General features: G+C 45.5%; 1 protein-coding gene across 1 annotated transcript in view; it reads left to right on the top strand.

The window, feature by feature from the left end:
- Nucleotides 1-3,940, top strand: part of T265_05737 (hypothetical protein) — a gene marked incomplete at both ends in the record, with an annotated part of 9,906 nt that extends 5,966 nt beyond the window's left edge. Inside the window, one exon of the mRNA XM_009170810.1 lies at nucleotides 3,881-3,940. Coding sequence (XP_009169074.1) covers nucleotides 3,881-3,940 — 60 coding nt within the window. The remainder of the gene's footprint in view (nucleotides 1-3,880) is intronic.
- Nucleotides 3,941-17,158: the final 13,218 nt, after the last annotated feature.

Below are 17,158 nucleotides of genomic sequence, written 5' to 3'. Positions count from 1 at the left end.
CGAAACCGGTCGTGGGCTGTCGACAAATTCTCAGCAACCTTATGCGTAGTACATTACAAAGATATACATGTATCGCACTGGATACAAGACTCTGTATTGCCAGTACGCAAATTCTCCTTCTCTGGTGTGCTTTTCCACCAATCACGTCCTACCGGAATCACTTTGTTTTCTTTCGGAGAGTCACATGATCGCATGAATGATCGAATGATTTCGGTTTTTTCTTCACATAAGGAAGCTCTGCTTTGAGCGTAGTTGGTGGAGATCTTGAATGTTAACATTCCTCCGTCGATACCTTCCTACTGTGTTGTGCGGATGAGTTAAGTGGACCCACTGTCGACATTCCCAAGTGGTGCAGAAAAATCGGCGAATGTTTTTGGTGTGTGTTTTGGAAACTCTTGAAGTGACTGAGTACAGTACGCGCTGCATATGATAAAGCAATGAATAACCAGAGTACTACAAGCCCACCTTTTTCGAAAGACCTTTAAATTACGGAATGAACAAGGAAGATCGAAAAGGAACGTATAAGTTGAACCAGAAGTTTCATAACTCCCAAGAAACGGAATTCTTTGTGGCATTTACACTGGATCGATTGAGTGACGGTCACTCCAACACGAAGGACCTAGCTACTCATTTTGTCGACAGAGAGGTGGATGTATTAGACTGATTGTATTCTGTTCAACGGCATTGGGACTCAGCTGATGAGCCGCTTTCGATTGATTGGCTGGAACCCGGTAAATGGGCAATAAACGGGAGAGATCTAACCACTGGCACCAAGACAGTCATCATCATCATCGTCATCATCACCATCATCATCGTCAATATCGTCATTGCCAGCATACTATCAGTGTTCAACGCTGATGCTTCACTGCCGTGCCGAAGTGATTGACTGGGAGGTGTTTATATCTCTGACCACCATTTCAGTCAAATAGAAGCTGGCTACAACCACACCACCGATATCGATTATCTTGCAGCCAGCACAAGAAGAACCACACAGTACCCATCCTTGAAGGCTATTCGCATGGACAGTATCCAAGCTTTTAGCAACCGTTTCCATATCCCTGTACCCGGTGAAAGACTGACAACCTCTGTACGTGAGCCCCTCTGAAATGGGCATGGAGAACACCACTGTTTTCGACAAACTCTGATTAGGCATGTTCAACAAATGACCTAACCACCGCAGCTTGGGTGGTGAACACATTCTTCGATTGAAATGTCAGAACAGCATATTCATTTGATCGGTTGTTGGTCAGCTGGCTACTGGTCTGCTCGCAGAACTTGACCGTTAACATGGCTACAAATCCAAAAGTCATCCTGAATGGCTGGTGGGGAGAGTAGGTCCCACATCAAGGGGCCGCACTGAGGGCACAGTAAAGGAATGGTTAACAATATATCTCCAGCGAGTTAGCTAGCTATTAATCAGGGGACCAGTGAACTGTTAGCCAGTTTGGTCACCTATCACGAAACAACTAAGCAGCCATCAACGATTCAGTAACCAGCTAACACACCTGAGTTACAAATATTGTGACATATTGCTATCATTCACCTAAAAGCACTGGTGACGATTGTTTATTCTACCAAAAAATCATATGAACACATCAATAAATTGAAAAGAAACATGTGACCAGCGGTTCAGGAATGATGGGTCCCCAAGAACGCACCACACATTGGATGTCACCCTTCACACACCTTTGGCACCACTGAGTTCCATAGTTCACCAAAAGGAATCAGACCACCGGTCCTCAATCCGCTTGCACCGTCGCAAAAGACGAAGGAGTGTTGTCCAATCATATCCAGCGAAAATCGTCAAAAGAAAATTTGGAGTGATTCACCGGTCGTCTGCTTTGTCGTTGAAAACAGTTCATCAGTTGATTCTCGATGTAGCTGAATCGATCGCACTCAAACCGACCAATCCGTATGCTTGAGCGAACCAGTCAAAACTGATGGACTGTCTATCGATCGATCAATAAACGTTCCGAAGTATCACACGAATGTTCTAGTTTCTGCTAGCCCCTTCCACTGAATGTCCATCACTATGTTGAGTGACAACCAGTCTTTCATAAAACCATCAGTTTCATGAATCAAAGCCGTGTACATTCCCACGGCATTTGTCAACCCTGGCGGGCGAACAACCAACCGTCATTGATGCTAAACGGTTGTAACGTCCGCAGCTGACTCGAGACAGTTGGTCTTTTCCTATCATGTCGGCTTTTCCTGTTTAGGCTGGTTGATGGAATCGACAGACAGCAGGGTTTAGGGGCACAAAAAATCACCGGCTTGTAGTCAGCGGGATAGTTTTCATGTTCTTTTCGTTTTCGAGTGTTTATTGCCCCCGCGCGAACCAGTCAGTATTGCAGCCGTTTCTGTGTACCTCAGAAATGCGTTCGCCATACTGTTGCCGACCGGTAAAGTTGTCATGCAGAACCCGAAAGGCAATGTAAGCCAGTGGTTCACAACATGTCATCTGTTCAGGGCTAGTTGGTCAGTAGTGTGTAGTTGACTAACACTTGAGGGGAGTCGACCAACGAGCGCTTTTCGACGCTTCCCACTTCATGCCACGAAACATACGGTTAACTGGTCCCTCTAGTGATGAAGACGGAGTATCATGTCCACCTCTCTCGAGAGGCCACTTGCATTTTGCAGGTTATGAGATGCTTGACGCTTCCTATGAGGTCTTCATCCTAGGAAGCCCACCCCTCAAAAGGCTTTTACTTGAAAACTTTGAATGCTGTGTCGATTCTGCATGACAGCAGGGTTCCTTATTTTATTCTAGACAGTAAATTAGCCAGTGTAGATACTGATCAGGGTACTGTCATAGTGTGAGTAGTATGTACCCTACCATGCTGGAAACATTTACAAATTAGCAGAACTAGTTGGGATATCATCAGTCTGCATAGCTGTTACACATACCAGGAAGTCGCCTTGCACAAGCTGTGTCTTATCCCTTCGATAGTTGGGAGATGTTGCTCTGTACTGCCAGGAATTCCCATTTCTACCGCAATTTTCAGCGGTTGTTTTACAGTCGGTACTATGTGTGTTCTGCGGTCAAATGCATTGGAACTGGCGAGCTCCTTGTAGCCGTGATAAGCTACTCACAAAGTTGCTGAAAATCTTCGACAGCCTATGACGGGTTTTACCCTTCTTGGGGCCCATCATGCAGGCACAGTTTCCGAGCTCTCGTCAACCTTGTACATCATAAACAGGGGAGTCAGCTGGGTTTCAGTTGAGTCTCCCCCAAAAATCAAATTGGTAAGCGAATGAGTGTATTTGTCGAAATATGTCCAATTTGGGTTCAAGTAGAACACAAGGCTAACGGAAATTCCCGGATCGCGCCTACCCGATGAGCCCCACCAAGGTCATGGTCGATCTGATATATATGCACATTCTCAGGTCGTCACGCGCACAGGCATTCAGTCAGGACCTAAAAACGATCCGTAACTTCGACGCTATCGATTCTGAAGATGGAAATATGCCGCTTCCTGAAGGGGCCAACGGAAGCATTACAGACTGGCAACATTCCTTGGTGTAAAGTCTGTAGTTGACCGTAAAAGTGTTGCTTACCCGGAGAATCAACTTCAGAATGCTCGTTTTCTGTTACCCCGTACAGCCTCTCCTCGTCTCCCCTGAAAACGAGTTGCATAAGGCACACTTTATCAAAACTGAACTGTCGCATTCGCTTGAAATACTCTTGACTCTGCTCCGGAAGCAGAACCAACTCATTTGGGACGTCCAGGTCGAGACTAGTTCATGCCGAACCTCGCTGGGCATTGCACTGTCTGCCTCGATATGAATCATCACCCGTTGTACGACTATTCACCTACTGGTGTTTGCTCATATTTTTTGAGTGTATTTCGCTAACTCCGTGCAATTTGGTTTCAAGTAGAACATTAGGTTAACGGAAACTCGGGGACTGCACCTACCTGGTGAGCCCCAAGAAGGGTGAAACCGGTCGTGGGCTGTCGAAGAGTTTTCAGCAACCTTGTCAGTAGTTTCGGTGGGTTGATCACTATAACACTCATAACAGTCTCAAGGCAGAGGCTACGAGCAACCTTGTCAGTAGTTTCAGTGGGCAGATCACTATAGCACTTATAACAGCCTCAACGCAGACGCTACACAAATCGAGCGAGATGCGTGCAACTACAGAGTGACCAACACTCAACGTCTGCGTCATCTACCAGGGTCACCAGATGAAACTACAAGGTTACAATGAAGGTCGTTTCTTTTCTCCCCCAGATGGGGAAATATTGATCCATACGAGACATCCAAGGTTTTACGTTGATTTCGAATAGAGGTTTTTGTGGCCGAGATAGTTGTGGAAATCAAGACCTGCATCGCGTAGACCGAGAATCGAAACGGAACAACTACGATGACCACAAACGTATCAAATTAGTTCCCTCGGCCTGAAGAACCGTAATTTGTTATTGGCATGTCACTCTCAAGGGTGGTTGAACAGTCAAACTGTGATCAACACACAGAATGAAGTACCGGTTTGATTCGCTGTTTATGCGTGTGGCGGTGCGTTCGAAACTCAGATTACCAGCACCTTTTTGTGTGCTAATGAGTCAGACTGGTCTTATTTGTCCACGTGGTTGGTGCACCTGTGAGCATGGAGACAAAGACTCGGCACACTTGACTGGATCTTGGCACAAGGTAAGTAGGACAACGTTTCAGTGGCGCGTCGGTGTGTACGGTTACTCTGGTTACACCGGATGCTCCGAAACAAAACAAAAAATGTGGGTAGAACAGAGAGAAAGTGGATAAGAGAGACCTGTGTTTTTGTAGACAGAACAAATGTGTTTAGAACTCGGGTTAGTCTGCTGACAGAGAGAAAGTGGATAAAACAGACCTGTGTTTTTGTAGACAGAACAAATGTGTTTAGAACTCGGGTTAGTCTGCTGTGAGCGAGTACAGAATGACAAGCAATAAATCCGACCAATCTCAAAATTGAATAAATGTATAAACCATAGGTGTAACATGCTACTCATAACATAGCTGAAAGCACTTCAACAGCAGCTGTTTTACCCGTTCTTCTTGAGACTCGTCAGGCAGAACACATTCCCCGAGTTTTCTCAACCTTTTGTTCTGCGTAAACTTAAATTGAACGGGATTCTCCAAGTTGCGCACTAATTTGCCTCAGGAAATACGATTTCATGATTTATGTAACATGAGAAGACACAGTCAATTGAAGAAGAACATCATAAACGAAATATTCATCTGGGATTCATTTGATTCTTTGGTCAAAACCAAATGATAGCACTTGAGGAATGGGCAACTCCCCTCCCCCCACCCACCCTCCACCAGCTGTAAGCAATCCAGAGCTCAGTCAGAAATGTCTGACAAGCAGAATGTGTTTTCATGTATGAAAAACTTTTCGTTCTATAGGTGAATTCAGTCTATGAGCCAGTGACTTCCCGGGTTTTGTTTGAGGATTAAACCGGTCTACTAAAAGTGGCCATTCAGCAGTATGATGTGGCAGGATATGGCGCTGTGTGTGTGTGTGTGTGTGAACTCAGTAAAACTACCACACTCTAAGGAGGAAAGTAAGTTTGACACCGCAAGAGATATTCATTGTTTGAATAAATAAAAAAAATAGCCAGTCACCCAACCAATCAATCAATCAATTAGTCAACCTTGCTTGCGCTGAAATTGGTTCTCCTTACGAAGGCGAGTAGTGACAACAACGCAGTATCTCCATTTTCCCCTAATGGAGTTATGGGCATATTGAGATGGGATATATGGTCGTGCAACCACCAGGATGAGTAGAACGGCTTCGTTACGTCGATGCCTAAGACCGATTCTATTTAGAAGCAAAAGCATTTTCCTAAAGGAAACTACTCACAAGGTTGCTGAATACTCTTGGACAGCTCACGACCGGTTTCGCCCTTCTTGGGGCTCATCAGGTAGGCGCAGTCCCCGAGTTTCCGTCAACCTTATGATCTACTTGAACCCAAATTGGACTGTTTACGAGAAATACACTCATTTGCAAATCAATTTGGTTTTCACGAGAGACTCAACTGAATCTCTCGGGGACTGCGCCTACCTGATGAGCCCCAAGAAGGGCGAAACCGGTCGTGAGCTGTCGAAGAGTTTTCAGCAACCTTGTGAGTAGTTTCCTTTATGAAAATATACTACAATATCTGGAATATCGTGCCAACTGAAACATGGAGCGGCCTGTGTGCAGCACATTCAATTGTAAAATATCATACTACATTATCATATATATGTATGTAACTTCTCTCCCACTCTCCTGGACTTCTTTCGGAAAGCCTTGTTCAAGCATCTGTGAGCTGAAATAACCAAGACATTGATCGGTCCGAAGGCACTAAGCGCAAGCGTTTCACAAACGAGAAAGTATGTAACGGAACCCACCACCAATACAGGCATTTCTCTATCTGACTGCCATCGACTTGACGGAAGTTATCACGTCTGAATCTGCAGTGGAATTCCTCACGAACGTGCTTGGTCAGAGCGGGTACTCAGATCTGATTTGGATGCTTCCCTGCTACGCGTCAGCTGCAACGTGGGTATTTCAGAAATGTTTTAAAAACTTAATAAGACCTAGGACAAAACCTTTCATGATGTCAAGTTTCGAATCATGCTCACTAGTTTTTCCCCAATCAGACCAGTTCCCTTGTCAGACCTCCTTCGTGTTCGTCCGCTCTTGTCGACGCTGGTCAACAGTCAATCAATAGGACACCTGGAAAGGGAAACAATCGTGATTAGTTCTCTCTCGGTTACCAAGCCTCAGATAAATGTGTCAAAAAGTGTCTTCTCTAGTCTCCATATGACAAGATAATTGTCAAGTCGGAATGTTCGGTCTCGAGTTGCATCACACACGTCCGTTTCCGGCTTATTCTAGAGAACACCTGCAGCTATTTCCAGAACACTCGGATAGTTTACGAGCAAAAGAATTCGTAGGGCGATAAATCATGACCTAGTTGGTTTCGTCGTTATCGCTCGGAGCGGCGTTTTGTCGGCAGAATACGAAGACCGCCTTAAAGACGGATGCATTCATGCCGTTTAGAATAACCGACTATTTTTCTAAGCACTGAGTTGCTGACTGGAGTTCCCACGCCACCTAGCGATCGATAGGCGAATAAATAGATCGCTCTGGGAGAACACATTGAACGGCTATTCATACAAAGACATGGGAGATGCATATGAAGCTGCGCTTGAGAAGGCATCATTCTACTCGAAACCTTGAATAAAACCTGTACTTTCCCTGAACCCCACCGTTCTCTTTGAAGTCAGTTCGTAATAAGACGCATAACTAGACAGAATCATGCGTCCAATGCACTGTTCATGTTGAGTTACACCAAACATTTTGGTCATGGAAAATCACTTACGTCTATACATGTATCGCGATATCTTGAAGATCGTACCAACTGAAACATGAGGCGGCCTGGCGCAGCACATTCGGTTGCTTGAAAACGTCATACACAAGAGATTCAGCTAGGTTGCAGGTGAGTCTCTCGCAAAACTAAATTAGTTCGCAAATGAGTGTATATCTACCATGCATGGTTGGAGGCAGTGCAAGGTCTGGCGGCTAATCGATGCCAATTCCGTTCTTGTTGTACGTTGCTATCCCCGTTGTCTAAATGAGTGTGGGGGGGGGGGTGCATCCCAGTATTTATTTCACATAAATTGTGGTGCCTATGATGATGAACTAAAAGGCAGACGGCTCAATCAGGTGAAGAATGTTCGGAGCCGATTAAGTAGTCATTGTTTTCGAAAAAAGTTTGGTGACCATCGGCAGATTTATTTCTGGGCAACGTGTCGCTTCNAAAAGCCTCCTCAGGCCAAGTGACTAGGTTCCGAGGTTGATCGAGATTTAATAGGTAGAACCAATCAGCTAAGTCAAGCTAAATCTCTTTTGGGTGTCGGCCGGGGGATTCTTGTGTGTTAGGGTGCGGAAATGTTGCCCAGCAACAAATCTACCGATTGTCACCAAACTTTTTCGAAATCGCAGACGGCTGAGTTATACTGAGCATCGTATGTTGGTCACACGATGGGCAGAATATAGGAGCGCAGTGTGACCTCAGACTCCATAGCATTACATTGACCGAGATTGATTAAGGGACGGAGGAAGGCCTTTTGTTGACATCAACCGGGTACTGTCAGACAGATCGAGATGAGTTTTTGTTATTGAGATTGAGGCCTTGGAAATCCGGCCGGACCACTCACTCATTCAGAAGAGGAGTTCGAGATAGCTCAGTGGTTAAAACGCGAAAAGACTGACTGGAGGGTCCGCGGTTAGAACCAGATCCCCACCTCACCCCGGAATGAACTATGTAAGCCCTACAACTCCACAATGAAGTCACGTGAATCACATCAAGAATACTTTCGTCCACAATTAGACCAGTCTGAAACGTTTGGTTTGGTGACAATCGGTAGATTTATTGCTGGGCAACGTTTCGCTTTTGACACAAAAGCTTCGTCAGGTCAAGTGACTAGGTTCCGAGGTTGGTGAAGATTTAAGGCGGAAGGAGAACCAATCAGCTAAGCCAAGCAAAATCTCTGTTGGGTGTCAGCCGAGGGATTATTGTCTGTTAAAGTGGTTGAACAAGTGTTGGGTCGGTGGAGAAACCTACGTGTGTTTGGGTCTAGTCTAGGGTCTAGTTCTTCTGGTTCGGTCCCTCTCGAACTTCGTTTGAACCTCCTATCAGTCTGTGTGGCTGAGCTAGACCAGTCTTTATTGGATCTCCCTATTAGGTAGTGATTGAGTCATCTTGAATCGATTTCTTCGGAGAAAATTTCACTTGAAAAATTACAGAATACCATTCCAACCCACCGGCCTATCTGATCAGAGATGTCCAGGGCGCACTGGTGAAACGAAGAAGGCCTTCGCTGCGGAGTTGTTTATTAGAGAGAAAAACCCCAACTGAACAGTTACAGACTATTGGACAGGGGAGCAAAGCCCTCATACGCATCTTGTTTACAAAACTGAATATCCATCTTCTTTTTGGAATCGTCTTTCTAAACTTTCCTGGATATTCGTTAACCACTACTCAAATGCAAGCAAGTGCAAGCAAATGCGACTCCACAAATTTCGCAATAGATCTCACTTTTCAAGAGAAGTGAAGCGGATTTACGAGAAAACATGCTACTCGTATGTCCATCGGTAGATTGACCGTTACACTGGTAGTTGTGTCTTGGTAACACACACATTCACTGTTCATTAGCCACTGTAAGAGCGCAACTCGGGTCCAGTGCTTCTCCCATTCGGTGTGGACTCACATCACAGTAAACGCGTGGGGACAGCAGGCGGACTGTTCGCACGGGAGTGATGTGAATGTAAGGTTCACAAATCCAGCAGCCATCCAAAGATGAGCAATAATTATCCAACAATCTCGGTGGCCATACCTAACTGGGCAATTGTGACAGGTGCGACGGTTGATCGACACCATGTGGTCAGTTATCGGGTCACCGTTCAAGGCATCGAACAAACTAATCTCATCGGTCAAAACACCTCATTTCGCATATCCGAACCGCCACACTGCTAATGAGCTCTAGTATGAGCGAAGCTCGAGTCCAGTGCAGATGCTTCAGGACAAAAGAAGTTTTCAAACTAGAGTGGGGTCAATGAGAGTTGTACCAACCGCGCAACCAACTGTCACGAACGGTTTCCTTCACGTGGTGACGTAGGGTAGAAGCAACACAACATCCGAAACGTGCCTTGCCTGAATAAGAACATTGGAAGAAAAACAACTTTGTTTCTCAAAGAATACTCATGTTTCCAACACCTCCTCTTCTCCTCTACCAGTAGAACCAAACAAGTTCGCCAAATACTCGCGATAGAACTTTGTTCCTTCAAGGCTGTTGAAGAGAATTCTGTGCCACGTAGCACACTTGTCCGGCTATAAGAGTCCTCAACGTCCACAGCAAAACCTGCATCTCAGGCCAAAGACAACCTGATGCCTCAAAGAATGTACCCGCATGATAACGGAAAGTCATATCAGCTGTTCACAGGTGTTCACTATTTTGAATGCGGGAGATGCGGTGAAATGGCTCAGTGGTTACGGCGCAAATTTACTTACCGGATGGTCCGTGGTTCGAACCCGACCTCCGCCTCTCGACTTCCCCTGTCTAGGCTTGGACAACCTGGCAGTACCCCAGACCTCGTACAACCTTCGGGTGGCATGGTACCTAGGCTTCGATAAGGTGTTACAGATGAACGATATCCGTTGCTCGCGAGCCAGTTTATATGTTGACCTTCTGTACAGCAGCGTTCTTTTTGGTAAACCTTGATTTCACGTTATCCGGTATGCTTGTACTTCTATGGGGGTTGGGATGGATAGTGTCTACCGCGAATAACTTAAATCCCTCACATTTGGTCCAGTTTGTTCATTCATGCCAACTGTCACGTGATGAAGAGTTGACTCTGGTTGTCTTTTTTGCTGTATACATGGTCCACTCCTTGTCCAGCTCGGTCAGCTGATTATTACGACTGAAGCTGTCGTACGCCAGCTACTCTCGGTTTCAACGAGTGACTCAACCAAATCCCAGCCGAATCTCTTAGTTGTGATACGTCAAAGGGTTTTCAGAAACCCTTTGAGTGATTTTCTTCGATTAACAGTCATATTGGGTGTCTGGAAACTGGGGGACGCAAGTTAACTTGTAAGGACACAGCGATCGAATGAATATGATGCATTCAAAAGCACGTCAACACGTCTGCAACTCGGAAGGAGGTAACACTTGATTCTGCTCGGTTAAGGATGGATTCAAACACTCGGGTGCATAACAATCCAACTGTGTCAAGGTCACACGAAAGCCCACATTCACGCACACTCTTTTCCCAAGCATTTCGCAAATTTTACCCAATACCCCGTGTGTTTCTCAACCAGTTGAAAACTAGCCAGGGCAAAACTTCTCGCCCAGTTCAGCTGGAGCGAACAGAGGAAGCCGAAGAACAGGGTAGAACACCATACATCATTGTACTTAGGTAGGCGCTGAACAAGCGGCGAAAAAAAAACTTCTCGCCCAGTTCAGCTGGAGCGAACAGAGGAAGCCGAAGAACAGGGTAGAACACCATACATCATTGTACTTAGGTAGGCGCTGAACAAGCGGGCGAAAAAAACACGATGTGTGCACAGAAAGGAAAAAAACAGTAAACACATTTCACATAAATAACCCACTAGCTGGGAAGCTGCTCCGATGAGGCATGGTTCTTCCCCACTGTGGCACATTGTCAGTACACGGAGTGTCTATCGATCGAACACGCGTTCGTATGTGAGCGTTATTCAGCGTGTGCTGCTCTGCTTACATCTACCATGTTGACCACACTGATCTTGTGGCTGTGAGGTCATCATAACCCAATCGTTCGCGTTCCAGTTTGCGCCGTACACCTTTTTCAGTAGTAACAAGAATAACATGAAAACTACTCATAAGTAGTCTAGGTACTACACTTTGAAATGTAGAACAGCATGTGCGGCAAGAATATTCGTTGAGAAATGGTTATTCCTCGGTGGACCTGATATCTAAGAAGAGTGCATGACAAGACACAAGACAGGTCACCTTGATCGGTAATTTCTTTCGTTACCCCACCTAATTCCGTGATGAGTTTTGTGGACACGAACCGTGCAGGTGAATCAAATCAACTAAAAACAACACGAGAACGAATGCTTATGTAGATCCCCTGAATGTATCCATTAAAGATTCAAGTTAGTCGTGAGTCTGGAGCTTGAAAAACATATCATCTCCAGTCGAGATGACAGCGTCACTGTGAAGTCGGTTTGGTTGCGTACTGATGATGTCATCTCGACGGATGTTTGCAATCCAACATCTACGCTCGGCGAACAGACCAACACGCACGTGGAGCACCGCGAAATGGCCTGTCTATGATTACTGAGTAAACGCAGGCCAATATGATCGTAATGACATGCTGGTTGGGAACACCGAATTCGCTTGCTGGCGCTTACCGTGATGTAGAGAACATTACCAAGCTGTTACGGGGAGATTGGTCGAATAGTGAACACTTGATATGCATCTGAGTTTGGCTTGTACCTACTACATCTTTCCATCACACGGTGTCAGCTGATTCCGTTGGATTACGTCCCCTCCCACCTCCAAAGAAGAGGCAATTTCGTAAACAGGGAAACTTTTTCACAGGAGGGAAAAAAACCCAGAGCTGAAGAGGAGACACGTTCTGATCCTTGAAGAGGGGACATGTTAATGGAATTCGTCTGTGTTATTGATCTGGCCTCCTTGTTTGGTTGTCTCTAGAGCGATGATTTCACTAACAATAACAATAAGCGGTCACATTGCTGTTCAACTTCGGACAAAATTGGCCTTAAACTGGGGTCAATATGCGGCGACTTTTGGGTCAGAAATACACTCTGCAGCACATTCAGTTGCTCAAGAACATCATAAACGAGAAATTCACCCGGGTTTCAGGTCAAAACCTAGTTGGTATTTCGTTAATCTGGTGCAATTTGGATTCAAGTGGAACATAATTTTGACGGAAACTCGGGGACTGCGCCTACCTGATGAGCCTCAAGAAGGGCGAAACCGGTCATGGGCTGTCAAGGAGTTTGCAGCAACCTTATGAGTAGTGTGTTACACACACATTCTGATTTGTTCAAACTAGCAAAACGGATCCCCTTTCCATCCTTCATTTCTATCTGCGCGGTCAATTGATTGACTGCGGTCAGCTTGAAAGTACCACGCAGAGTTGTCTGGATTTTGCGTCGCTGAACGGAGAATTTCATATTAGTTAGCCATTGCCGGCTGGAATTAGTCCACGTTTGAACTTTGGTTCACAGATTGACAAGTTACCAACCCATGAACTAAACCGATTTACACCCTAATTCGGTTTTAAGGGCAAACTCAACTGAATCCTGGCTGAATTTCTGCTGCATGGTGTTTTGTTCTTCAACTGAATGATTACCTGATGTTTCACTCAAGGTCTCGCAGCATATTTTATCTTGCGTCACATACTACTGCCATTTTGATTTAAGTAGATCACTTATTCGAAATTCTCCTATTCACTGACACGGAGGCCCTAGAAGTAGTGTTGCGTCAAGGGTTAACTCATTTTTTGATGTCAAAAACAAAAGGAAGATAATTCAAGGATACCGGCATTTTGGTCAGCAATCAGCCAGTTTTGTACCACTGCCAGGCCCAAAACAGGGACCAGAAATGCAATGGATAAGACTGTCATTATTTGGTCGCATTTAGAGCCTTTGAATCTTGGGGCGCTAACTTACGTTTCTAAAGCACGAAGGTATTCGATCAGACCCCTGTCATCGGCCTGTAGTTTGAACCCAATGCTGGTATTTTACCTGCTCCGGTCTAGGACCAGACAACCTGGTAGTATTTTAGCCATCGCGCCTTTTTTAGTTGCGTGGCATCTATGCACCGAAAGGGGGTCACAAGGGAGTTATTATCGTCCGTTTTTGGACATTTTAAGCTGGACCAACGTTTATGTGAACATAGTTTGATTTTAAATATATCGATCTCGTAAAGGGACAAGACACCACGATAGTTGTGAAGGCTTCATGCGACTCAAAAAGACTAAGGTGGTTGAACAGTTCCACGCTCAGGGTTTCTCTGGCGTCGCTTATAGAAGAAGCTTGACGTCTTCTATCGAGTGGCATAAAATACTTGATGCCATCAGCTGATTGTAAGGTTAACCGCAGTTTGTCTCGATCACATGTCCTTGTGCTAACCGCTTCAAACCGTTTCCCCCGGACGGAGCCAATCCCCAAAAAGGCGGAATTCCTGGGGGAGGGGCTGTCCGAAGTTTTCATCGACCATATAAGTAGTACTGAAGCTGTTGGCTTGCTCAGACACTTGGCTGAATTCCGGCCATCCGAAGCGTGGTTCAAGGGCTAACAGCCTAAAACTCTCAAGCAAAGAGTTGCCTGCTGAGTACCAACCAAGATGGAAGCACTCGTTTGGCTTGGCTTATCAAGACGAATTTTCCAGTCTACTGAAGTACCGGTCTGCATCAAACTGACTTAGTTCTAAATAAAACCAGCGAAAGGAAGAAGGTCTTCGCTGCGGAGTTATTTATTAGAAAATGCCAACTGACCAGTTACAGACTATTGGACATCTCATTTGCATCTTATTTACAAAAACTGGACATTCATCTTCTCCTGAACGCGTCTTCTTGAACTTTCCTGGATATTCATTGACTCCAATCATTCCTCGCTCAAATCCAAGCAAATGTTACAGAACGACTTCACGAACTCCGCAACAGATTTCCCTCTTTCAAGAGACGCAAAGCGGAATTCCACGAACAACACATACTACTCGCGTGCCTCCCCATCAGTAGTATGACCGTTACACCAGTACGGAGATTTTCACTCGGACAGCTCAAAATGTCTCAGACGTGAAAATTAAGATGTGTCCAACACACGCTGGTAGATTAGTGGTAACACGCTTGTCTCATATGTTAGGTGTCCAGAGTTCGAACCCTGAACAAGGCACTGCTGATGGGCTCCATGTCCGGTGTTTCCCCACCCTGGCACCAGAACAAGTGTGTCAGGACGGAAGGAGAGTCTTTCAAACGAGAGTGATTTGGGCATGGAAGGTAGCCAGCCATCACTCACGTCATTTTGGATATTGCTGAAAAGTCAAAGGTATCTGGTCCCATTTGTTACATAAAATCCATCTTTGAGGCTGCAGAACAGGGGTACTTACACCAGGAAAAACAAATCCGTGTGGAGCGAAAACAGTCGCCTGGTACAGTACATCTCCTTGCCCGTATCATCCCTCCTACAGACGTCGGATAACCCGTGTCGCCCAGCTGCGTGTTGTGTGAAGTTGGCCGACAGATGATTGATACTAGCCGAGTAGTGTTCAAACAAGTAAACCAGTGTTGTTGTCAGACAGCCTACAAATTAGAAACATACTTTCCGTGAAATGTCTTCGGGGTTACCACAGCGACATTTTTCCCCGGAAATGTAAACAACTGCCTTTGGTTTGCAGTCCCCTTTGCTAGATCACGGACCAGGAAAGACGGCGGGGGTGGGGCTTCTTCGACCAGTTTGTGTGGGATGAGTGAAGCGACACGATGTCGCACGGAGTTTAGGAGGTCAACCCACCCACAAGTCCCAGTCACAATATTGATGAACGATAGGCCACACTCAGCCGAGTGTCAGTCATCTTAAAAAGTGTGAACACTAATCACACAAACAGGGCTCACACAAAATGCCTTTACACTCTGACCAGGGTGCGGCTGGACGTTGTGGTAGGCGCGCACACACACACACACACACACAAACGCTCTATAGAGATCCTCTACAAGCAGTCTCACCGTAATTCCGTCTTTAATTGGGTTCTTTGAACACAGTAACTGCACAACAAACTTGCACAGATCGCAGTTTCCCACATCTAGGCTACTACACTACCTGATAAACGCATTTCGGTGCATCCGTGCTGCCGGCACTCACACCAAGTGGGCGCAGTCCAGGTGTTGGCAACTAATCACCGGTGCAGCGTACGCACACTTGAACAATCGTCCACCATCTGCGTGTTACATCGCCAACTGAAACCCGAGTGTTTTTAATCAGACACATGCCGTTAAGTTGAGAAGTGACCACCCAGGCTGACAGACTGTAGTGTGGGTTTTTTCTATCCACACAGCCACCACTCCAATGTGCCGACACTCGGTTCTTGTCGCGGCAACAGAGACGAAACGATCGGAGGAATCTCTCCAGTTCTGAACACAGTTTGGAGCGCCTGATCAGTTCATTTGGAGGGTGGTGTACCGCCTGGGTGGACAATTGATTACACATTGTAACTCACAAAAAGGAGAAATATATACATCTGTGTAGCCCTCTCTCAGTCTCAGTCAAAAAGCTGAAACTTTTTCAGACGCACGAAGCGAACATTCGGCAAAAACCTGATTTACAAGCTCAACAGTTTCTCCCATTTGTTTCTTGTGGAGGCCAAATTAACTGGAAGGTGTGTTTTAACCATGTTCCATCCCTTCTGAACATTCGTTCACAATACCAGAACACTGTCCACCTAACCCGACCGATTCCTTCCTTGTTGTTCTGTTCCCTTAATCAATCCCAATCACAGTATTTCTATCATCTGAAATTGCCGAAAGTTTGAAATTAGTGATGTATCGATTTTCTCGCTCAGTCAGCCAATCAGGTGGGCCGGTTCGAATGTAAAATTCAAAACACCGGGGCTCAGGAATCCATTGTACCAAATCGGTCCTGCAGATTTCAATATTTCTTTTATTCTATCCGGCCGTATAACAGTGAGCTGGCAATAAAACTGAACAGACAAGCAGTAAAAACGGGTGATAAGGGGTCGTAAACACGACTGTGCGCACAGCACATGCCGATCAATAAGGCTTTATTGATGTACACTGGTTTGAATTTCGGTTGTGTGAATTTTTGATGGGTCAGCAAGCCAACACGCAGCATTGCAATTCGATCTCCCGCCTCCTCACCGAAATCAGTTTGCTTTTGATTTCTGTTCAGTCATCGATCGATAAATATCGTTTCTTTCGTGTTTGGCCCGGGGGCACCGCAGTGTAGCTTTCTGTGTGGCCATTGAAAGAATGATTCGGAAACGGGTCATCCACCTCGTCTTGTTGATGGAAAAGCAAATGCGTCTTGCTGTGTGAAACCGTGTTATGACTAACTCATGTCCGAATCTAAACAAGATCAAATAACGACACCTGCACTTGGACTTTCGAAAAGCCAAGCTTTTTGAAAACCCACCCCTAAAACAGGTAAACTGCTTTGTGATTCATGCTCACAGGAGACATGCAGATTCGCTTCAGAAATCCGCAATACTAGAAGAACACACCACTCAAAAGGTTGCTGAAATATGCTTGACCGTTTAACTCCTGTTTCGCCTTACTCTTGGCGTAGTCACCGAGTTTAGATCAACTTTATGGACGTAAGTGACGAAGAATATCCCCAGCCTGAAATCCTATCGAGTCCCTCGTTAACACCAATGAAATTTTTGATTGGTTTATTGATTTGTTTGTCCGCTACTATTCTCAACCGTTCTGCTCCATGTTGTTTGAACAAAACCCTCCAAATTGCGGAAGGTCTAAAAGCTTTGAGAAAAGACCCTTGAAGATATGACCTTGAGGGCAGTTCAGCAGACAGATCGATGATTCTACGAGAGGACCAACACTGGGGGACAATTTTCTGAAAGCAATGAAGAGTTTGCTAGCTTTGATAACATTTTC

The sequence above is a fragment of the Opisthorchis viverrini genome (assembly GCF_000715545.1).
Source record: "Opisthorchis viverrini unplaced genomic scaffold opera_v5_113, whole genome shotgun sequence".
In the NCBI taxonomy this organism is placed as follows: Eukaryota; Metazoa; Platyhelminthes; class Trematoda; order Opisthorchiida; family Opisthorchiidae; genus Opisthorchis; species Opisthorchis viverrini.
This window is presented reverse-complemented; position numbering and strand designations above follow the sequence as displayed.